At 39.0% G+C, this 23,252-nt stretch overlaps 2 protein-coding genes and 1 long non-coding RNA gene across 5 annotated transcripts in view; 2 read left to right on the forward strand and 1 right to left on the reverse strand.

Annotated features, from left to right (window-relative positions):
• The window catches only part of LOC135108551 (aminomethyltransferase, mitochondrial-like), a 29,035-nt gene extending 24,296 nt beyond the window's left edge, over positions 1-4,739 (forward strand). For 2 of the 3 annotated variants that reach the window (XR_010272338.1, XR_010272336.1), the window contains exon 7: positions 1,506-4,739. The gene's annotated coding sequence lies outside the window, so the exon portion shown is untranslated. The remainder of the gene's footprint in view (positions 1-1,505) is intronic. The other variant, XR_010272337.1, reaches the window with a different exon arrangement.
• The window catches only part of LOC135108549 (nuclear pore membrane glycoprotein 210-like), a 43,921-nt gene continuing 23,052 nt past the window's right edge, over positions 2,384-23,252 (reverse strand). The window contains exons 22-36 of the mRNA XM_064019667.1: positions 22,897-23,110; positions 22,160-22,339; positions 21,438-21,650; positions 18,092-18,256; positions 17,850-17,941; positions 17,360-17,546; positions 15,715-15,890; positions 15,184-15,343; positions 14,607-14,825; positions 13,752-13,980; positions 13,235-13,470; positions 12,854-13,018; positions 11,997-12,141; positions 11,415-11,516; positions 2,384-8,469 (exon numbers count right to left, since the gene is read on the reverse strand). Coding sequence (XP_063875737.1) covers positions 8,285-8,469; positions 11,415-11,516; positions 11,997-12,141; positions 12,854-13,018; positions 13,235-13,470; positions 13,752-13,980; positions 14,607-14,825; positions 15,184-15,343; positions 15,715-15,890; positions 17,360-17,546; positions 17,850-17,941; positions 18,092-18,256; positions 21,438-21,650; positions 22,160-22,339; positions 22,897-23,110 — 2,668 coding nt within the window. The 3' untranslated portion in view covers positions 2,384-8,284. The remainder of the gene's footprint in view (positions 8,470-11,414; positions 11,517-11,996; positions 12,142-12,853; positions 13,019-13,234; positions 13,471-13,751; positions 13,981-14,606; positions 14,826-15,183; positions 15,344-15,714; positions 15,891-17,359; positions 17,547-17,849; positions 17,942-18,091; positions 18,257-21,437; positions 21,651-22,159; positions 22,340-22,896; positions 23,111-23,252) is intronic.
• Positions 14,713-17,508, forward strand: LOC135108553 (uncharacterized). The gene is made up of 3 exons (XR_010272341.1): positions 14,713-14,843; positions 15,170-16,020; positions 17,369-17,508. It is a non-coding gene; the product is annotated as an uncharacterized LOC135108553 (long non-coding RNA).

Raw genomic sequence — 23,252 nt, forward strand, 5'->3', positions numbered from 1 at the left:
GTAACACATTATAAGGATTTTGTAAAGCCTGATTTACAGTGAAATGCATTTTAACATCTAAATAACATCTAGCTATCCTAAAAAGTTAATTTGATCTCTCAGGTGTGGAAACTTTATGTGGCTTCATTTTGATGTTTACATTTTGTTGTGGTTCCCAATTTTCTTTAGCAGACAAGCTCAGTGGTATTTGTATTTTTTCTGCAAAATTTCTCACTTATTGCCTTTGTTGAGTCATGGTAAGGTGAGAAAGTAAATTTAATCTTGCAAATGAGATTGGAAACCTGTAGTGCACTCAGATGGATGTGCATGACCTGCACCTCACTATAATAGTACACATTTCTTATTCACATGATTCCAGCAATGGTGACAATTCATGGTTTTTGTATTGGTAGTGTCATTATAGTAGAAACAGTAGTGAGAGTAATAAACAGGTACATTTACATTGGGATGATATGACACTTAGGTATGGCATCATGTTATGACAAAAGATGGATCAGTGAGCTTTTCAAATAACCTTATCAAAGGATGAACTAGTAAACTCTTATGTTTGCTCATGAAGGTAGTCTCTCAAGGTTGTCTCTCAATCATGCAATCTGTTGAATGATTCCATTTTTGCAATTTGCTCTACCGTTTGTGAATAAACATATAATGGGTGAGTGGCTTGTGTTGAAACTAAAACTAAGTCGAGAAAGATGTCAGTCGGACAACTAAGTTTATTGGGTTGGGTGTAGTTTGTCTCCAGATAATGAGAGGGTGGTGTGTCAAAAGCAAGGCAGAAATGCAAGAATTACAAGGGTGACATACCCCCACTCAGCAAGCTCTCTCAAGGCTGGATGCCTCATTGTCAACTACCACATAAAAGGAATGAATTATGCATTTTTGGAGTGATTTAAGTAGTTCCCTCAGAGATTAAGCAATAATTAATTCATAAGCAGCTCACTGTACATGAGACCATTGTTTGTCTTACTGGGCACCTGTTTAGCACGACTGCAACTCCTATAGCCATGAACCAAGCAGGGATGTAGAACGGCCAGGCCTAGTGCAGCAACTTAAATACTTTTATAATCGTGAGTAAAGGAGGAGAGGAAGAGCTGCACCTTTGCTTGTCACTGTGTTGGAAAATGAAAGAATTGCCCTGAAATACTAAGTAGAAGTTGCACTGTAACATTTAAAAGCTTGTGCTGTGCATATCATATACTGAAATTGTAGTGTAATGTATTGGAGGCTGAAAAGTATGTTTTTGTTTAGTTTAGTTTTTTTTTTTTTTATAGTTTTATTGTTTTTTAGATTCCCTTTACCTAAAGTGATTGTAACTTAGTAATATATTTGATTGAAAATGGAAGTGTCACAGTGTTGTGTTATAAATATTTCCAGTATTTTTAATTGTTAGCAGAGGCATGACTGCCTGAAGATGTCAACTGAATTCAGTGCTGTTTTGTTTTTCCAAAATTTTACTGTTCTTTGTGCCTAAAGCAGCATGAAAGGAGAGTGGGTTTTCCTGTCAGGTGTAAGGGCTGCACTAGTGCTGAAGAGATCCCTGTGTTACTTGAAGAAGGATGGTGTGCACCAAGCAGTCACTTGGCAGTGTGGTGATGCAGTGGCATGGTGTCCACACCACTAGCTGTTTCCTCCATGATACTCCTGCCACCAGGCTCAAAGGTAAATAACTCAAGAGTATTTAGCTATTTTTTTATAATCTCATGTTTGAGGATAGCATTTATTGTCTGCAGTTTCTCCTAGCTGTCAAGTTTCCCTGTAGGCCCAGTTCTCCACCGACTGGATTAGGTAATATTTGATACTGCTTTAAATTAAGTGTAGAAAGATGAGGTTTGTATTGAACCCATCACTTTTTTTGGCTTACAAAACTGTTGATGGCTCAGGGGGAAAAAGGGTATATGATTTTATCTGAAACTAATTCATTGTGTGGACTTGTGGAGGAGTGCTATGTGTGCCATTGATAACATGTAGTACAGTTTGAGTGTGTGAAATCATTTAGATTTCTGGCTCATGGGCAGTCTGACAGTTACAGGTTGAGACACTTTACTCTTTCTCTCCCTCTCTCTTTCCCTCATAACAACCTCAAACTGAGATTTTTACTTTTACCATTTCAAAGTGGTCCTTACTTCTCTCAGGTCTGCTTTTCTTTAATATTATGTCTTGATGCATACACACTTAGTTCATTTGCCAGTTCATTTGCCTTGCATTAAAACTTTGCAAGAGGCAGATAAATTTGTATATTGAACACTACAGGTTTTGAAGTACATATATGGTTGTGATAGCTTGTGAGGCTGTGACAGTGTAGCTATAGTTGTTAATGCTCAATTTATCTCATGGAAATGTAGAAATTTGGCTTACACAAAGGATGCTGAAAGCTAAAGATATGTTCCAGAAGAAACTGAGATGGACCAGTGTTTATTGTCAATAAATTATATTACATCTTAAAACTATGTAATGTGAGAAACAGTCAAGGGACAAAGAACATGTTGCTTCAGTGATTGTTTGTCTTGCAGGCCTGTGAACCTGCCTGGTCAGCTCAGGCACTGAACAATCTATCATATTTCAATTGGCAGCTCATCTCAGACACTTAAGTTATTAGTAAAATCATGATAGTTGAAATCTGAGAGGTTATGTATCATGATCTGTATTGTTCCCTGTAAGAAAGTTGTTAGAAACAAATATTTTATGTTTATATTCTCTAAAGTTGTCAGCTATCTCATGGAATAAGAAAAATATAGATATGATGTCATCAAATTAAAATATAAAATGCAAGTAATTATTCTGTAAAAGCAATAGCAATGATGAAGGAATATTTCAGGTTGCTTGAGTGATAAAAACAAATAGTATGATTAAGAAAACATTTCTGAAATAAAAAAAATAGAAAATAAAAAAATAAATAAATAATATGAATTTGCTCTTTGTAGTATTCAACTCTAGAAACTGGTGGCAGCAGTGGAAGATCAAAGTAAAGGAGAAAGAAAAACTCAGTTAAGCCAAAGTCAATGAGTCTTTAAGGGGAAACCTGATTCCTACAAATTGTTTTTGCTCATCCAATCTTCCAATCTGGGACTCCTTTGTGGTAATCACTGAGGTTAGCAAAGATAATCCTAGGCTTCAGTTAGAGACAGGCCAACTAATTTGGATCCAAAAGTCTGTGTGGGCAATACCTGTGTAATTAATCAACTTTGGTTAGTTTCTTTCTGATTCAAAGTGTAGCACAACACTTTATTATTTTATTCCCTCTCACCCATCTCAAAGAATCCACCAGCACGAGTAGTAGCTTAGTGTATAATATTCTTTTCATTCTTTTTGACGAAACTCCCATGTCCCCATTTTCTTGAAGTTATATGGTGTTCTCTTATAACCATTTCTAGCCACCTAATTGTCTGTGCAAGATGTAAACAGAATCCTTGCTCCATTTTATCTTGTTCTCTCATATTACATGTAGCAGTAGTAGTGCATTATTTCACTCTTACTCATTGTAGACTAACAGTTTTCCTCATCTGTTCTTCCCATGTAATCTAGGGTTGGTCTTGAATCAAACAGAATTCCTTGAAGGAGTTGGCTGAGATGATGTGATAGCTGAAATAGATTATATTTAAATAATTTTGGTAGCAACTTTAAATGTCTAGAAAATAACCCTCTGTGAAACCTTATGGTGCATATGCTGTACCTGTACCTATATCAAGCTCTCAAATTTGAGTTACTGTATGTAGTACATTAAAATTACTTTAAGAAAATGGATTAAGAAGACATGCTTTTTCAGTGCTTGTAGGAGCATTATGACAGCAGAGTTGATTATGATGTGGATTCACTCAAACTACACCTGTACTAGTGAGCCCCAAGAGGAGGTTATCATATCACTGCAGTATGCAAGTGTTCTGGAATGTATCTCACAGTTTTATATTTTTATGAATTATATAAGCAAATCATGAGTATAGCAAGTACTAAATGTCCTGCTTTCTAGTCACTGTTTTGCTTAAAGCTGTCACCAGGCAATGTGGGTTCTTGCAAACTAAATAAAATATTCTTGTTGGTAGAAAATCTTTTTATTACAAAGATATGTAGGTAGTAAAACCAACTTCCATTGATTGAACAAGGAAATATTAATTGCAGTAGGTCAACAATGATGCATTTTCCTTGTACTTTTGTGAGGTCAGGGATGTACACACTGGTACCTATATTTTGTAACCATAAGATCCAAATAAGTGATGGGAAAAAAAATAAAAATAAAATAAAAAAACCCAGCTGTGAAACAAGTATGGTTCTTTGCTTTTGTATAAATATTGAGTAAAGATTTACAAATGCAGGATGAAAAAGTAAACAGAATCACTGAATACATAACAACTTGTAGTGGGATATGGAAAGGTTGGACATTTGGTGCAGGTAGTGGGTGAAGCTGTTGAGAAACCGAGGAAACAACACATTTGCCTGCCAACCTGAAAGAACAATTCTTCTCCCTTTATCTCATAGCTGGGTGACACTTGGCCTCTCCCTTCTGAAGGTCATCATTGGATGGATCTGTTTCTGATGCCCCTAAAGCTCTGTCAATCTCTCCTGATTTGTCCTATCCCTACCTCTCACTTTTATATTTCTCCTCCCTCTGTAACTATCCTATGGCTTGCATGGTAGTGGCAGTAGTGGTGCAGAGAGAGAGAGAGAGAGAGAGAGAGAGAGAGAGAGAGAGAGAGAGAGAGAGAGAGAGAGAGAGAGAGAGAGAGAGAGAGAGAGAGAGAGAGAGAGAGAGAGAGAGAGAGAGAGAGAATATAGAATATTACACACACATGGAGCAACCATGTGATGGCAGCAACACTATCTTTTCACTGAACTGATATTTTAATTCTAGTGTTACCATAGAATATTTTGATGTTTCCAGAATTAAGATTCATGGATCAAGATTTGCAAAACATTGTGTACTGACATATTATGAATTCATATCATGCTGGTCAAATTTTTAGACATTTTGTCCACTCCTGCAATGGTGTATTTCAAACATTTAATTGTCAATATCAAAATACTGCAACCAGGCCTATAAGTAACCCACCTGACAAGTCAGTGAGAAAGTACAAGTACAAATATTTGGCACATTTTTTGAGGACTTTTCTTCAAAACAATCACTTGGTTGTAAAGTAGCAATGTCAGTGACAACTGGCCTATGCATGAGACCTTCAGGATTGAATTGCAATACAAAAATTATTATAGTTATTGTTATGAAAAGAAATCTTTGCAGGGATGCCAGCTGTTATACATCACATAGATCAATAGACCTTTATAATTACAACAGACTGCTGAAGGCATTATTATTACTGCAAATAATAATGATAATGATTGATGATAATAATAATAATAATAATAATAATAATAATAATAATAATAATAATAATAATAATAATAATAATAATGTTAATAATTTAAAATAAATATGGTACATACTAGACGGCTACACTTTTCTTATGAAAATGGCAAATTTTCTGATGCAGTCAAGGTGAGAAATCCAAGGTGAGAAATCCAGTAATGTGCTGCACTCACTTCCAATGTATATATTTGCCTTTTCCTCAATACTATCTCCTTAAAAACAATTGATAAAGCAAATATTTATCATGAAAACAGGAGCAATCCAACTGTTAGCAATGCAAAACAATGTTCAAAAACCATTCCAAAGAAAAAAATTCAGGTAACAACAATGAATCAGAATAGGACAAAGAAAAATCTGGACATGATCTGTTGGAAGTTGCTATCATTTCTCCAGAAGGAAATAATTTGACAGCAATCTTTTTTTGGTACCTGACTTGTTTTTCCCAAGAACTTCCATGGAAACTGCCTTAACAAAGGATGGGGAAAATGCAAAAAAATATACGTACAACATAGTAATAAAGGATGTAGTGAATTTAAAAAGCTTATATAACAAAGTGAATGGAAAGCATAGACAGTCTTATACATTAAAAAATAATGCAGATGTGTAATAGAACTTTGGCATGAATGGAGTAGCAAAAGTTTGCATTGCAAAGTGGCAGAACAGTAGTACAAGCGATGACACTGAATGGGATAAGTATGTGGTGTGCATGAGTGAGATTTGAGAATTAAATAATAATTTCACTCTCAAATCTCATCTCACTCACAGCTGACAAGTATTGGAAAAAGTGAGCTAACTGATGAGACTTTCTATGAGTAAACATTGAGAAAATGTTGAAAGAGGTGAAGTGGAAATTCTTTTGGCCATCCTGTAAGGGAAGTCTCAAGGGACATGCGGCATTGAGACGTACTGTATAGCTCCAGCTATCCGGTATTTAACTGTCTGGAATTCTCAAGCAACCATAATTTTTTTTCAAAGGAAAATAAATAAATAAAATAACAATAAAAAAATCTTGAATATTTTAAATTGGCACCAGGCAAGTAGTGTGAGTAGAATGTTTTGCTCTCTTGCCACTGGAGGTGCAGTGACTACTCTCCACCACTTGCATAAACAAGTTTGTTAACTAGTTGAGTGTTTTTGCCAGATATCCATACAGTTTCTCAATTATCCTCCATGCTGAAGGTCCCAGCCAAACGTAAATGTAAACATCAGTTGTCAGAGCAAACATCTACAATGCCGGTGTCGGAGCCTACCCTGGTTGATAGGCCTATGCTTGTAGAAGAAAATCCTGATAGCCCCCCATCTTCATCTAACTAGTGATACATATGAATAAAACTAGTGTTAAGGAACTAGTTTTACAAGACATATACAATAGTAAATAAGGAACATTAGTGTGTACCCTGAAAATTTATGTAACAGTGGCAGCACAGATGAGTAAGTACAGTCCCTTTATTTTGTTGTTTTTATTTCTCTTTCTTTCATTTGTATGTCATACTTACAAGTACTAGTGTACAGTATTTTACTTTGGTTTTTACTGAAAATAGAATATTTATAAGGGTAACTACTCATCCAACTGGAAAATCCAGCTATCCAAAACACACTATCCCTCATGGATACCGGATAGCTGGGTTATACCGTACATAGATAATGAAGAAATTTCCAAATATCAGATACATAACAACAGACATGCAACCCCTGATGATCTCACTCTTTTCTTGCCAAAACAATAGTGGCAATACTGACTGCATGTACTATGTGAAAATTCTTACTGTATGACAAATGAAATGATGCTGATAATTTACACATGAATTAAACTAAAAATTTTGAAAGTATCAAATGAGCATATAAACTGGATTAAAAACCTTAACTGTAATGTTTGTGGTGCTGAGTACAAGGTAGGTGTATGAATTTTAGTTCTGGATTTTAAAGAATGGCAGTATTCTTAACTGCAAGCAGATGTTTGTTTTGACTTTCAGGATGACTCAATTAGTAATATGGTTATTTGTATAATGATTATGATGATAATGGTGATGGTGGTGGTGATAAAGATTCCTTGAAAGTTAAAACCACTAAACTTTCAAGCCTTAATTACATCAATGAGAAGCAGCACACACTGATGGCAAAATAAGTACAGCAATGCCTGAAGGCCTCACAGCCTGGAAAGACCCACTCTGGGTGGTTTCATCAACTTTTAAAGACATTTTGTTCTGAAACCAGGAGATGTTCATCATCAACCAGTGTGGTCTTTTCTGACTTGATAATGATTGTCTCTGGATCATTACAGCATTCACAGAATGCAAAAATTCTTGAACTGTAATTTTCCCAGGCTTGGTTGCTTCCAAGATGCATTTCATGAGGATCTTTGCCATCATAAGTGTGTTGGTACACACACACACACACACACACACACACACACACACACACACACACACACACACACACACACACACACACACACACACACACACACACTATACCACACCAGTAAAGAGTGTCTGTAAATTAATGCAATCTTAGAGATCATTCAAATTAAAAAAAACAAAAGTTACCAGAATGTAACGTTGAAAATGACCTACAAATACTCCTTTATGAAAGTTGAATTCAATTCTCTGGCAATGCCTCAGCAAGATGAAGTGATAATTCTTATCTACATAACAGAAAATATATTTTCATTATGGAGAATTTATCATAAAATAATAGGAACACTTCATTACCTCACTAAAACTTATGACAACACACAATAAAATAATACAACTAATCAAACACTTCACATGTGTTTCCCTTCTGATGTGATGCCTTGCTGGCCATCTCTGTAAGGGTGAAAATATATAAAAAACTACTTTCACAGCTTTGTGAGAGAAAACAAAGCTTACACACATATACAAAGCTGTAAACACAAACACATTTACAAAAAATAGGTACATAGTACAATATTTAATCCTGATGTAGTCTGGGTGGTGTAGTGGTGTAGGTGGGGGAGCCCTGGTAGGCCCTCCTGCTGTAGGGTGGTGCCCCATACACTGGCTCTGTTGTGTCGCTCCAGAGGGTGTAACCCTGAGGGGAGGAGCGTCCACTGCCCACAGGGGTTGTGATGTTTCCTGTAGGGGAGGAAGAGACCACTGTGGGGTGGTCAGGTCAGTGTCAAACTGTGCTGTTGAGAGCTTTAATATATATATATATATATATATATATATATATATATATATATATATATATATATATATATATATATATATATATATATATATATATAAGGGGGTGCTGTGAACTTATCATTAAACCCAGTTGTGACCTCACTGACCTTTGTGTCTTACAACACAAGGGGGGGCAGTCACAGCCTGCCCTCTAAAGACAACTCTCTTCCTCCACACAAAAATACACACACACCCATCACTCAGAAATTCAAAATTACCATGGTGACTCCTACACCAGAGTCCCCATCTGGGGAGGGGACCATAAATGTTCCCAGGTCAGACTGCTCTTCTGACAACGACCCTGAGTGTCTTAACACCCTTCCTCAACTTTTTCTTCATTAACTTTTGCAACATTCGCAGTCTTAGATCTAATTTTCAATCTGTATAACACCACCTCTCCTCTTCTAAACCTCATCTTCTTTTCCTGACTGAAACAGGTGTTTAAGGCAACTGACAGTAGCCCCTTTTCTGTTCTCTTCTACTTTCTCTATCTTCATTTTCAATCCAAAGCTGGATGTTGCGTTTGTGCGTGCAACGACTTAACGACTTAACCTGCTCTCGTGCCCACACTTTTGAAGCTTCTGGGTTTTCCACCATCCGGCTACAACTATAGTCACTCTCAAACTAAATTTATCTGTGCTTTATACCTCTCACCTAACTCCTCTGACTATAAGAAATTCTTTGACTACTTAACTTCCAAAGTAGAGCACTTTCTGACTCTCTTCCCTTTTGTGGAGATCTCCATTCTTGGAGACTTCAATGTTCACCACCAGCTTTGGCTTTCCTCTCCCTTCACTGACCATCCTGGTGAACTAGCCTTCAACTTTACTATCCTCCATGACCTAGAGCAACTGGTGCAACACCCTACTTGTATTCCTGACTGTCTTGGAGATATGCCCAACATTCTTGACCTTTTCCTAACCTCTAATCCTTCTGCTTATGCTGTCATCCTCTCTTCTCTGTTGGGCTCCTCTGATCACAATCATGTACCTGTATCTTGTCCTATCACTCCAATCCCTCCTAAGGGTGCCCCTAAGCGGAGGTGCCTCTGGCGTTTTGCCTCTGCTAGTTGGGGGGATCTGAGGAGGTATTTTGCTGATTTTCCTTGGAATGACTAATGCTTCTGTATCTTTGTGTACCAAGTGCATAATAGAGGTGATACTGTCTGGCATGGAGGCATACATTCCTCACTCTTTTTCTTGACCTAAACCTTCCAAACCTTGGTTTAACACAGCCTCTTCTCGTGCTATACATAATAGGGAGGTGGCCCACAAAAGGTACTTAAGCCTTCCATTACCAAAATCTCATGCACTTTATATTTTTGCCTGGAACCATGCCAAGTCTGTTCTCCAATCAGCCAAAAACTCCTTCATTAATAGAAAGTCTCAAAATGTTTCAAGATCTAACTCCCCTCATGACTTCTGGCATCCAGCCAAAAATATCTCCAATAATTTCTAATCCCTCAAACTACCGTCCTATTGCTTTAATTTCCTGCCTATCTAAAGTTTTTGAATCTATCCTCAACAGGAAGATTCTTAAACATCTATCACTTCACAACCTTCTATCTGATTGCCAGTATGGATTCTGTCAAGGCTGCTCTACTGGTGATCTGGCTTTCCTTACTGAGTCTTGGTCATCCTCTTTTTTGAGATTTTCGTGAAACTTTTGCTGTTGCCTTGGACATATCAAAAAACTTTTGAGAGTCTGGCACAAAGCTTCAATTTCCAAATTACCCTCCTACAGCTTCTATCCTTCTCTCTGCAACTTCATCTCGTTTCCTTTCTGACTGTTCTTCTGCTGCTGTGGTAGACGGTCACTGTTCTCCTAAATCTATTAACTGGTGTTTCTCAGGGTTCTGTTCTGTTATCCACTCTCATTATTCATCAATGACCTTCTAAACTAAACTTCTTGTCCTATCCACTCTTTTGTTGATACCACCATGCACTTTTCCACATCTTTTTATAGACGTCCAACACTTCAGGACATAAACATTTCTCGCAGGGAAGCCACAGAATGCCTGACTTCTGATCCTCCTAAAATTTCTGATTGGGGCAGAGCAAACTTAGTATTGTTCAATGCCTCTAAAACTCAATTCCTCCATCCATCAACTCGAGACAACCTTCCAGACAACTATCCCCTCTTCTTCAATGACACTCAACTGTCCTCTTCTTCTACACTGAACATCCTTGGTCTGTCCTTTACTCATAATCTGAACTGTAAACTTCACATTTTATCTCTAGCTAAAACAGCTTCTATGAGGTTAGGTGTTCTGAGATGTCTCCGCCAGTTTTTCTCACCCACCCAGCTGCTAACTCTGTACAAGGGCCTTATCTATCAATGTATGGAGTATGCTTCACGTCAATGTATGGAGTATGCTTCACATGTCTGGGGTGGTTCCACTCCTACTGCTCTTCTAGATAGGGTGGAATCAAAAGCTTTTCGTCTCATCAACTCTTCTCTTCTGACTGACTGTCTTCAGCCTCCCTCTCAATGCCACAATACTGCATCTCTAGCTATCTTCAATTCCAGTTAAAGTATGTTGGAGTGATTATATTATTGCCTCATATCACTTCTCTCAAGATCTTTTTATCATCATTATTTGTAAGTTGGTTCAGTCCTCCATCTCCTTCCCCCTTAAATCTTTCATAAAGTTGATTTGTTTCTTTCACCATATAATTTCTCTACTTGTTATCCATTCCCTTTACTTTTAAATACTTCCTCTCAGTTCTCCCTTTTACTTTACATGCCTTTATGTTCACCATGCTCTCTCTTACCTAGGTTCCTGTCAATCCTATTTGCCTCTCCTTTATCTTTTAACCTCACCCCTTACAACCCTTCCCCTCCCTTCTTCTATGGATCTGGCAACTCACCTGGCTGGAAGGATTTCATGGCAGGTGGTGGTGCTGGGGAGTTTGCAAACACCCCATTGTGCTGTGTCTGTCTGTAGCTGGGGGTCAGCAGTGCATGGTAACCTGATGGAAGGCAACCAAGAGACAATTAGGTCACTTCCAGTATCGTGCAATTTGTAATGTAGAATAGACTGGGAAAATGAAACCATATTGTCAGATTAGTTTAAAACACAATAAATGTTTCTATACTAAGCTGAGATATTTCTTTTAAGGTAAGTAGCTGAGACACTATCTTACAGCCAATTCTCTTCTAATACCAGTTCTTCAGATTTCCTCTTTTCTTTCTCACTTCATCTACATGTGTTACTCCACACGTTTCTCAGACACTTTATCTCAAGCATTTCAATGATTCAACAACAGAACCTTTCATTTAATTTCTTCTCTTATCCCATTCCCTATACAATGCAGTCAATACCACTAGTCCCATGTATTTTAGCTTGAAAGAACACAAGACAGGTTTCTGGTACACGCACTTCATAGAAACATTTCTCTTCTACTAAAAAAAAAAAAAAAAAAAAAGTGGTGTACACCATGTATACCTACCCACAAAGAGGCAGGTGCCAGTGAGGGCGAGGCAGGCAAGGCTGAACAGAAGGCGTTCATTTAAGATAAGTGTGAGGAAGCCCATATCCCAGGTGGCTGGAGAGGCACACACACCATCACCCACTGACTCCAGGACAACACGCACCTATGAATGTCAATGCAGTTTTGGCATTAAAAGCTTCAATGATGTTCAGTTGGCCACACACTCTTGCAATGTCCACTTAGCATTGCCAATGCTGGCTGAGATAGTAACTCTGAAACACTAGTAGTGAGCTTCGTTCAACCCATTCATTGGTGGTAGGGAGAGGTAACAAGGGTGGGGGAGGGTGTTGAGGGAGGTAACCTTACTTTGTTACTTTTCTATTACCAATGAATGGGTTGAACATAGCTCATTACTAGTGTTTCAGAGTTACTATCTTTGCCAGCATTGAGTGTGGCCAACCAGATAAAATCGAATATATACCTATGTATGCATGGATGTGATGGGTACTAATGAACAACATCCAAAGAAATGAAAAGAAATTTTTTTTGTAGGACTGGCAAGGAGCAACAAATGCTAGTGAGGAAAAAACCCCATTGAGGGTGACAAACCTTAAGGGAAATGGTGAAAGGCAGAGATCCAAAATTATCTAAATAAATTAAATGTCTTGATAGAAAGTGAGAGAAAGGATTAGAAGATCAGAGCTTCCAAGGACAGGAAGAAATTGATTGTTGCTATGGCCATTCACCAAGAGTAATTCTTACAAAAAGGCATTAACATTACACGTAGATGGATTGTTGTACTACATATGTACCCAAATCAATTAAGTTAGTCAAATATTAAGAGATACAAAAATTAAGCCTGCCCATCAACAAACCTGTATAATGCTAGAGGTGAGAGGTGAGGTCACATTTACTTCTAAAGGAGCATCAGGCAAGGAAGTAGCCCATAGGCTTTCCTTGCTTGCCACAGTGAGGGTGCGCTCCTGACCACGCACTGCTCCAAGCTGGCACTCCAGTCCACCCACACATCCATCCACACCCTGAAGGCACAGCAACAAAGTGAAAACAGAGTAAGAATGGTCTTACTCTTTTTTTTGTCTTCTTTACACTGGTTGACATTGAGGACAGAAAGACAGGGAATTACTCAGTTTTTAAGTGGGGAACTAGATTTTCTATTTACCTGAAAGATAGACAAATGGGAAATAGGACTACTGTGCAAAAACTTATAAATGACCAAATAAATACAAGAAACCCACAGCCATGGCAGCCAGCACATCTGGGTGTCCCCTGAGCAGCAGTGATGCAGTGGGCTGCTGGTTGGTGAGAGTGAGGGTGGGGCTCTCCGGGGCAGGGGCAGGCAGGAAGGGAAGCTGCACCTGGCCAGACCGCAAGCCTCCATCCCCCTCAGCCACAGCCTCCACCACCAGGGCAGCTTCCAGGGTGGCCAGGCCCAATGATGGTCCTGCTAAGCAAGTCACCTCACATCCATATCCTGTGAAAGAGAAACACATTGTAGTCTTGCTCTATAAGTATTATTCATTTTAAGACTTATATACACCTTTGCATCAATTTGTATTCCTATTATAGACAACTGTTGAATGAGATAGCGGAAGGCAGACTTTACTAAACAGTGCTAACAAAGAACGATGGAGTTTATTCAAGATCAATGGAGAAAATGCATCACTTTCCTGCATAAATATACTGCAAAGAGGTGAATTTGAGGAATCCTTATTAGTTTAAGAGACAGCATAAATCTTTTAGTCTCAACTTTACCTTGGTTTGGGACATAAATGGGAGCAGCAGAGAACAGCTCGCCAACATCTGAGCCAGGGAGGGAAGGGAAGAGTGTCACTGAGCAGGAGAAGGGTGGCTGAGAAGGAGGTGGTTCCTGAGGGTAGCAAGGGGGGATGGTGCTGCCCTCGGCCCCAAGCTCCACTCCAGCCACTTGACGTGCTCCCTCCCGCCCATTGGTGAGAGGGTGCTGGGGACTGCTGACTGTTATCTGGATGCAGGAAAATGAGGAATCAATTGAAAAGCAAGAAAATAATCACTACTGTTCCTTACACAAACTAATCTAACAATTACACAGGTGGTGATTTAAATTAATATATCTACTTATCACTGTTGTTCTTTACACAAACTAATCTAAGAATTACATTCTTAGATTTGTTTGGTGGTGGTGGTGTCACTGGATATATTTACACATCATTACTGTTCCTTGCATAAAATAAACTAACAATAACAGAAAAGGTAGTGTCAACGGATATATTATACTTTCCTCAGACAATAAAAAAACTGAAAAATTATGCCTTTCTAGATATTTTTATTACATAAGTGACTTTTCAAATAAAAATCTAGATCAGCTAAATGAATAAAAGCTAACTTTATTCAGGGGGTAAAAATTGCTTGAAATATTTCAGAAACCAGTCAGGAAACATTTATCTGAATATTATCTAAGTAGAAAAATTTAAGATAGGAGGCTGTAGTGTGGTTGGTGTGACAGTTCAAAATATTAATTGAAAAGTGAAGTTACTATAGTGGATCATGGGAAGATATGGAATGAGGTTGGTGAAGTAGGTCAATAACACTTGGGACAAAAGTTGATGTTCCTGGTGGCCTGTGGCTTACCTGAGTGAGGGGCAGCACAGTCAGCTCAGTGGTGGTTGTGAAGGAGGGACTAGCTTGGAATAACACAGTGGCCTGGCCTGGCTGGTGGGAGACTGCTACACCTGAGGCTGGGTCCAGGGAAAGGATGTCCCCCTGTGCAGACCAGTTGCCTGTGGGGGTCCCAGCCTCCCCTGTCACTTGAGAGGAAAAGCAAATGTGCACACCCATGGGAGCAGTGGCCTGGGGAGACAAAAAAAGGTAATATGAAATTTCAGCTGAAGTGTTTCTCTTTCTACATCTTTACTTTCTGTGTTTTGTGTCTGTGTGTCACTCAATATAAAATTCCCTGGCTTTTCTCCTTTCTTATATGTCTATTTAATCTGTCTGTCTGCATGCAAACTACTTGCCTATTCTTATTTCTCTTCACCTAACAATCTGTACTCTTTACAATAACTACAGTAGCATGCATGCAAACTACTTGCCTTATCTCTGACTCTATTCCTTATTTCTCCTCATCTAACTTAACCCGTAGTCTTTACAATACCTACAGTAGTAACTAGAACATCTATTCATCTCTCCCTCAGTCTCTCCCACCCACCCTGTCAGGAGTAATGGCAGGGCCAGCATGGATGCGGAGGTAGTCATTCAGGAGGGGCAGGTTGTGGTCCCAGAGGTGAAGGACAGTCTGCCCACGCCCCACCATCCTCACTACCAGGCTATCATTTGTTGCTCCACGGCTCACTCCCACCAGGTCAAATCTGCAGGATGAAGGAAAATAAGGTTACAAGTGAGAATGATACATGTGTGATTGTGTAGTGCTTTGAGCCATCCCATGTAGGATTGCCACTTTGATATATAGATAGATAAAATGAGATGGGGGAAAAGCACAAAGGAAGATAATGCATGCCTTCTTTCTCTGAATATAATGTCTTTCCCTCTTCCTTTGATCTCAATCATCTTTTCCTACCTCCCTCTTTGTTTTTATGTAAGAGGGCCTCTGAATAAAAATGGGCCCACTTGAAGTTGCTAATCATTGAAGAAGATATTATAATAGCAAGGCCTAAGTTACATTGAGAGTATCTTGAAACCTCTGTGCTATTTACCCTAATCCCACTCTTCCATCTCTCACCTGGAGGGCCTGAAGGCTGGATGAGCATTGGTGGCGTGGAAGATGCGTCCCCTGTTATCGTGGTAGGAAAGATGGAGGTTGAAACTTGCCCCAACTGGCAACCAAGGGAGTGGGGTACTGGTCACAGCACCTACCAAGCCACCCACCTCCCCTTGCAAGTAGCTCACCTTTTTCACCTGCAATGGAAAGGATGAAAGATGCTTACTTGAAGGAAAATGGTGGATAGAAGTAAGAGGCTGGGAAAGGAAAAATACAATAAGGAAAACAAATATTTATCTGAAGAAATAAGGAAGGGTGACATACAAAGTAAGTAGTGAAAGGAACAGATGTATAAAAGTACTAGTTTGGAGAGAGAGAGAGAGAGAGAGAGAGAGAGAGAGAGAGAGAGAGAGAGAGAGAGAGAGAGAGAGAGAAAGTAGCTTTGTTGAATAACACTGAGAACACTGAGTACTAGAATCCATTAGATCCTGGAATGCCTTTTCGGTTGGAGATATCACAACTTCTAGTTCACACTCTCAACCGCCACATGTCCATAGCATCATTCTCCTTGTAGAAAATAAGATACAGACCACTTCAAATCTCTCAACTTATGAATACTTTTCTATATACTTATGGTCACTGTATTTTCTTATTTTTTTCTCTATGTTATATATATATATATATATATATATATATATATATATATATATATATATATATATATATATATATATATATATATATATATATATATATATATATATTCTATCCATATACTATATACACTGTTCAGTACAATAACTGTAAGTCCTTTCCTATGTTTACTTCAGCCATAAATGGATGTTTTCAACTTTTCTTGAATCAGATTTATAGACTGACACAACACACTCAAACACAGTCATCATCCCATGTTTTGTTATTGTTGACGGCCCTCACTCACTGCCTAAAAAATATACAATCGTGAGTCTAACAGCATGACAGGATTCTCCCCAAGAATGCCATTGTTTCATAATGTATGCCATTATTTCATGACACTGACTCAGATATGCATTTTTCTTATGTTATTTGGCTTAAGTATAGTGTGTTGGTGCATGCATTGTCTTTTCGGCAAGAATTGGTGTGTCTAATAGGGCTCTCTATGGGGATTTCTTATATTACCTTTTAAATGTTAGATTATTTACTCAACGAAAATATACTATTAGCATTATTATTACCATATACTCCAAATAATGAAGACTTAATTGAAGTACTGCAACTCAAAAATGAGAAAAAATAAAAATTTATAACTGGTTACTTTTAACACTTTGTCCACATTCCTGAGAGACAACACTATGGACACCTGGCAGCTGAGACCATGAACTATTGAGTTGTGATATCTCCAATTACTACTATTCTACTGGTTGTTCACTGGAAATCTCTCAATGAGGTGACCCCACAGCACAGGTCTTTATTTATTACTGCCCCTTCACTGTGATTCATACATCTTAGTATCTTTACTCAAACTGTCATTTTCATATGCATATTTTCAGACTTACATCTTACATGGCACAAAAAAGAATGAAGAAAAATAAAATTACAATATCATGACAAAGATGACAAGGACATTGATGATGGGATGACTTCAACACTGCCCTTATATTAGCTCATTCCCTCCCCTCTCACTCACCTCCACCAGCACGGACAAACTCTGGGTGACACCATAGGTCTCAGTGACAGTGACAACAACAGTGGCCTGGCCAGTCTGCTCCCCTGCCTTCACCAAGCCATCTGGGCACACCTCCACCACTTGGCTTTCCTTGCCACCCTCACTGCAAGCCCCATCCACCTGGTAAGTCATCTGGCCGTCTCCATCTCTAAGGGAGAAGAATGAAGCCGAGGGAATGGATGATCAACTGAGGATGATTAATATGAAAATTAAGGTTTAAAAGAGACTATAGAGACTATAGGGGGAAAGGAAGGCTTGGTGGCTGCTTAGGTGTGCAGGGAGTGAGAGAAATTGTGGTGTTTGGTCTATAAACACTCCAACACCTCTTTAGAACCCTGTCACTAGACCACAGCAGAAGCATGTCCATGAACTGGAAACAAATGGGGTATTCCTTACTTATATAAATATATAAATAAATATAAATATATATAAAATACACATGCACACAAACCTGTTGGTGACAATCCGTGCCTCAGAATCTGGTGTCATGAGCAGCTGTGAGGAGCCCCCACTGGGATACTTCAGCTTCAGGGACTCAAACACCTGCAGAAAGAAGAAATTATTAAATTAAGGCAAGGTCTGGCATGAGCTTTAAACAGTTACTACAAGCATAAAGCAGTCACACAGCATTACAAACTATAGATCCTGAGTCTGACATGAGGTTTAGTCATACATGAACACACACATGCTCACCTTGATCTCCAGTTTGTCTGTAAGCACTGCATTGCTCAAAGTCTGCTGGTAGGGAGGCAGGGCATTGGTCCCCACCCTCACCTTCAGGCTTATGGTTGTCCTGCCTGGATGTTCTGCCTTTACTCTGACAGCTCCCTGGTTCTCTGTATTCTCCACCACACCGCTCTAGATGAAGGAAGAAGAGGAATGATGTGCATTAAAGAAGGTCAGTCTTGCCAGTACAGTAGAAACATTGTCTTTTCCACATCCTACAAAATACTTTTCCAGGGGCAAGGCATCAACTGTTTAACTGGTAGTGATAAGATAGATGTGTATATAATGTGAAACAAATGCTCCTATGATGCCAAAGTACAGTCATGGTCATGGAAGATGCGACCTGCCCATAGAAATCAACCCATATGGTGGATGCAACTCTTGTGGCCAAAGAAACCCAGAAATTATCTGTATCAGTTGTCTAGTAACGTTTGACACATGAGCCATCTGCTGCTACCCCTCTCATCTCTCCTCTGCCTCAATAGACCTGAGGTAGTCATGTTCATTCTTTTCACAAGGCTCATTATTTTTGTGTTCAGCTGTTCTTCCTGCACATGTGAACTGAGCACTTAACATGGTGCAAAAACCACAAGCAAGGAGGAAAGGGCTAGTATAATCACCTAAGAGAGTAAATGTGCCTATTAAAAAAAATTTCAGGCAAACTGGCTGGCACAAAGCTTCTGTCTTTCACCAGCCATTATACCACCTGTAAAAAACCCCTTCCTAGACCTTCTAAGAAGACAAATGAGAGAACTGATTTGTTGAAGAGGATAAAAAAAAAATCCCTTCATTCTGATCCCAGAATTAATCCAAATGTACTCTCAGTCACTGAAATATGTGAACTGTACGACGAAGGCTGCAGAAAGACTTGGGACTCCTTTCTCACCATGCAGCAGTAAAACCACTTCTATTATCCAGGATGACGAAAAAACAAATTGACCTTGCCAATAAATATGAACACAATAGAAGAAAATTATTGAATGAAGGTGTTATTTAGTGATGAAGGTACCTTTAATGTAGTGAGAGTTAAGGGTGCATCTCAGGAGGCCAGTGGCATCCAACAGGTTTGCCTCACAGAACACAGTGAAAAATGTGGAACACCCTGACTATGAAATGGCCTGGAGTATGTTTAGTGATGCAGAGGGTACAGAGGGGTTGCACATCCCGCCAAAAAAACGTAACCATGTGTGCCAGTAATAGCAACCATTTTTTGTTACTTTTGTTTACAGGTCTCATCTTCCATGACTGTGACTGTATCTTGAAGATCTTACATGATGGAAGTGAGAGATCTAAAGCATACACAATAATCCTGCTGACAAAATTATTTTATTAATTTCATCTTTATATATATATATATATATATATATATATATATATATATATATATATATATATATATATATATATATATATATATATAATTCACTTATCCCTAATCCTATTAACTTCTTTAGGAAGGTCATGGAAGGTTGCAGTCTCAGGGTCAAAATACCCTGAAGAAGTTACATGATGAGAGAGAGTTACATAGAAAAACAGGCCACAACAGACCTTGCAGTCCTCACGAGGTAACCTGACCTAGGACTACTAAGGTGGTAGAAGAAGAAAAGGAAAGGAAAGCAGAAGGCTCTCTCCCCACCCTCTACTTCCTTTGGCATAAGCCATATGGGAAAACAGGTTGGAAAGAAATACCTTACAGGGTTAGAGAAAAAAAACACCTGAAGAAAATTTTATAGATAAGAAAGAAAATAGATGAAATGAGGTGCCCCCATTTCTTGAAGGCAGGGGAATTAATCACTAACAAAACAAATGCTGTTAGCCGTGAATGGATTGCAGACAAGATATTTATCAAGACAGTGTTTAAAAGTCTCAATGGTGTTGCAGTCTATCATGTCTTGAGGAAGCCCATTCCATAGATTTACTACTCAATGGAAAAAACAAATTTTTGATTTGTGAGAGTTGAAGGATTTCCCAACAATTCTGCAACTGTTTCCTTGTGTGTAATTTGAAGAGTCTATCATGAAATATTTACTGCAGTCCATGTCATCAATGCCTTTGATGATTTTAAACACCTGTACTAAGTCACTTCTGAGTCTTCTTTGTGTTAATGGGAATAAATTTAATTCTTTAAGATGCTCTTTGTATGATTTGTTTCTTAGGCTTGGTATCATTTTTGTTACTCTACGTTGAACTCTTTCTAATTTATCAGTCTTTCTGGTAGCAGGGGCACCATGCTTGAAGGCAATATTCCAAGAGGGGGCGGACTACAGAGTTATACAAGGTGAGGATTGTATCCTTTGATTTTTACTCAAAAGATCTGCCGATTAAACCAGTTACTTTATATGCTTTCTTTATGACTTCTGAACGTTGTTGGCTAGGTTCTAAGCTACTCGATATTGTCACTCCTAAATAAATTTTGTTGTCAACACTTTTAAGTTGGGTACCATTTAAAATATACTTTGCTTCCTTGTTTCTGTAGTCTATATGAAACACTTTGCACTTATCTGCATTAAAACTCATTTGCCAGGTTTGCTCCCACTCTGTCAATTTATCTAGATTTTTCTGCATTTCTAATACTTGTTTGTTAGGGACTTTGGAATTCGCTATTTTGGTGTCATCAGTAAACTTTGATATTATACAGGTAACACCTTCATCTATGTTGTTAATATAAACAAGGAAGAGAACAGGTCCTACGACTGATCCCTGTGGTACCCCGCTGGTTATGTTAGTCCACTTGGATGCTTTTCCATTTATTACTAATCTTTGTTTATGGTTGTCTAGCAGTTTTCAACCCACTGCAACATGTCACCTTGGATACTGTGTGATTTTAATTTAATCAGTAAACATTTGTGGGGGACTTTGTCGAAGGCCTTTACAAAATCATGATATATTATATTTACCGTTTTACTCTCATCATACTGGTTCAGAATATCATAGAAGAAGTCTAAGAGGTTTGTCAACCAAGATGGTTTGTTGCAGAAGCCATGTTGAGTATTTTTAAATAAGTTGTTTTCTTCCAAGTGATTAACCTCTCATTAGTATTTCAAGAATTTTGCATATGAACGAAGTTAAGCTAATTGGCTGGTAACTACATGGTAAAAATTTACTGCCTTTTTTGAAAATCGGAGTTATGTTAGCAAGCTTCTATTCATCAGAGAGAGAGAGAGAGAGAGAGAGAGAGAGAGAGAGAGAGAGAGAGAGAGAGAGAGAGAGAGAGAGAGAGAGAGAGAGAGAGAGAGAGAGAGAGAGAGAGAGAGAGAGAGAGAGAGAGAGAGAGAGAGAGAGAGAGAGGGGGGGGGGGGGTTAGCCAAAATACCTTTTGGAAGATCCTGGGGAGGGACGCAACCTGCTTGTTGGATGTGGCCCACTCCAGCAACAGGGGCGGGTTGGCCGAGGCATAGGCTAGGGATGCCTGGTGCTCGTCCAGGCCCAGGGCAAGCAGTGGCATGGTGGTGCCTGTCTCGAGGCGTGTCAGCGGGGCGTGGATGCGAATCTTGGGCAGCGGCACCACGTGTATTGTCAACATGTCCTGGCAGGGGAGAAATGTGCTTGTTTAACCCTTACAAGGCAGTTCCTTTAAAAAATGTGCTAGTTTCATCCTTAAATGACAGCTCCTTTTTTTCATGTGAAAATAAAATTAAGGTGACCTGATTTCCTTACAGTGAAATTAAAACACAACCTTATTAACAGAAGCTGGGCCTATCATTGCACTATCTACTAGTCATGAATTAGCAACAATGAGAATACAACACAGAACACAAATTTGCTCATGTTCAAACACCTTATAGCATCACATAATGTCTTCTTTTCTTGTCTATATACCAAACTGGCAATCCCACACAGGATGATCCCAGACAAAACACCACACACTTATACACACATCATTCATACTTTTAGCTTCATTGGCCCAGGTGAAAAGGGACAGTTTCATGGAACACCCTTATACTCGTATTTAATATTATTGTGTTTATTTTCAGCATTTTGTAGCACGCACTTTCAAAATATACATATGCTCTTCTACTCTCTCTCTCTCCTCACCTGTGAATAAATAGCTCTGCGGCTTGTCTTTTGGCTTACACTGACAGCCCGTGCGGTGAGGGTGGTGGTGCCCAAAGCCAGTGCTGTCACCACCCCGGCATGTGAGGAGTTGGCCACTGTGCCGTTGTCAATGCTGTACTCCACACTGGGGCTTGGGTATGGCCCTCCACGAGTCTCAACCTAAAAGGGAAGCCAGGGAGGATAGAAAGGAGGGATGACAAGAAGGAATGCAAGTAATGATGGATATTGCTTTTATTTTTTATATATAATTTTTTTAATCCTCAATGTTCCAATCTAGAGGAAAGTTAACAGCACCTTTACTTACCATCCGTTCTAATCCCTCACTCACTACTTTCTGATATGGTTTAATCATCTTATGCTTTACCAATTACTGTCCAATGTTGTCTTTCTATTTTTCTTAATCGTTTTCCCATCAGGAATGACTACACATCTGATAAATGGTCCCACAAGAGTGATATTTTATGTGTGAAACTTTATTTAGTGCACTGAACGATATAAAAAGTGAAAGGTGATGGACAAGATGAGTAAAGTAATACATCCTAATAGCTTAAAAATATAGATTTGCCAGTAAGAACCCTAATAGAATCTAACAAAGCAGTATGGGAGTCAGACCCTAATAGAATCTAACAATGCAGTATGGGAGTCAGAGTCCATTGCAGCAAACATAAGGGATGCTTAACACACCCTAACAAGACAGATAGGGGATGACTACACACCTGATACACGGCCCCAACCACAAGAGTGATATTGCGTGGGTGCAGGGTGAGGGCAGGGAACACCTGTATGGGACGGGTAGGGCTCTCCACTCTGGGCCGCCCACCCTCACCTGTTCCCCCAGCAACAGTAGCACTGACTCGCAGGCTGGTGTCTCCCACATGGCGGCCCCTCACCTCATACACTGCATTGCCCTGCTTGTTGATGCCTTGATACCTGTGTGGAGCAAGTGATGAGGTGATGAAGAGCAACTGGGAGAAAGGGGAGGGTGGACAGAGAGAAGGAAGAGTGAGAAGGAATGGTAGCAAGAAAAGGTGATTGTGGAGGAAGGAATAGTGGGAAGCATAAACACAGGAAA

Source organism: Scylla paramamosain, chromosome 17 (assembly GCF_035594125.1).
Source record: "Scylla paramamosain isolate STU-SP2022 chromosome 17, ASM3559412v1, whole genome shotgun sequence".
In the NCBI taxonomy this organism is placed as follows: domain Eukaryota; kingdom Metazoa; phylum Arthropoda; class Malacostraca; order Decapoda; family Portunidae; genus Scylla; species Scylla paramamosain.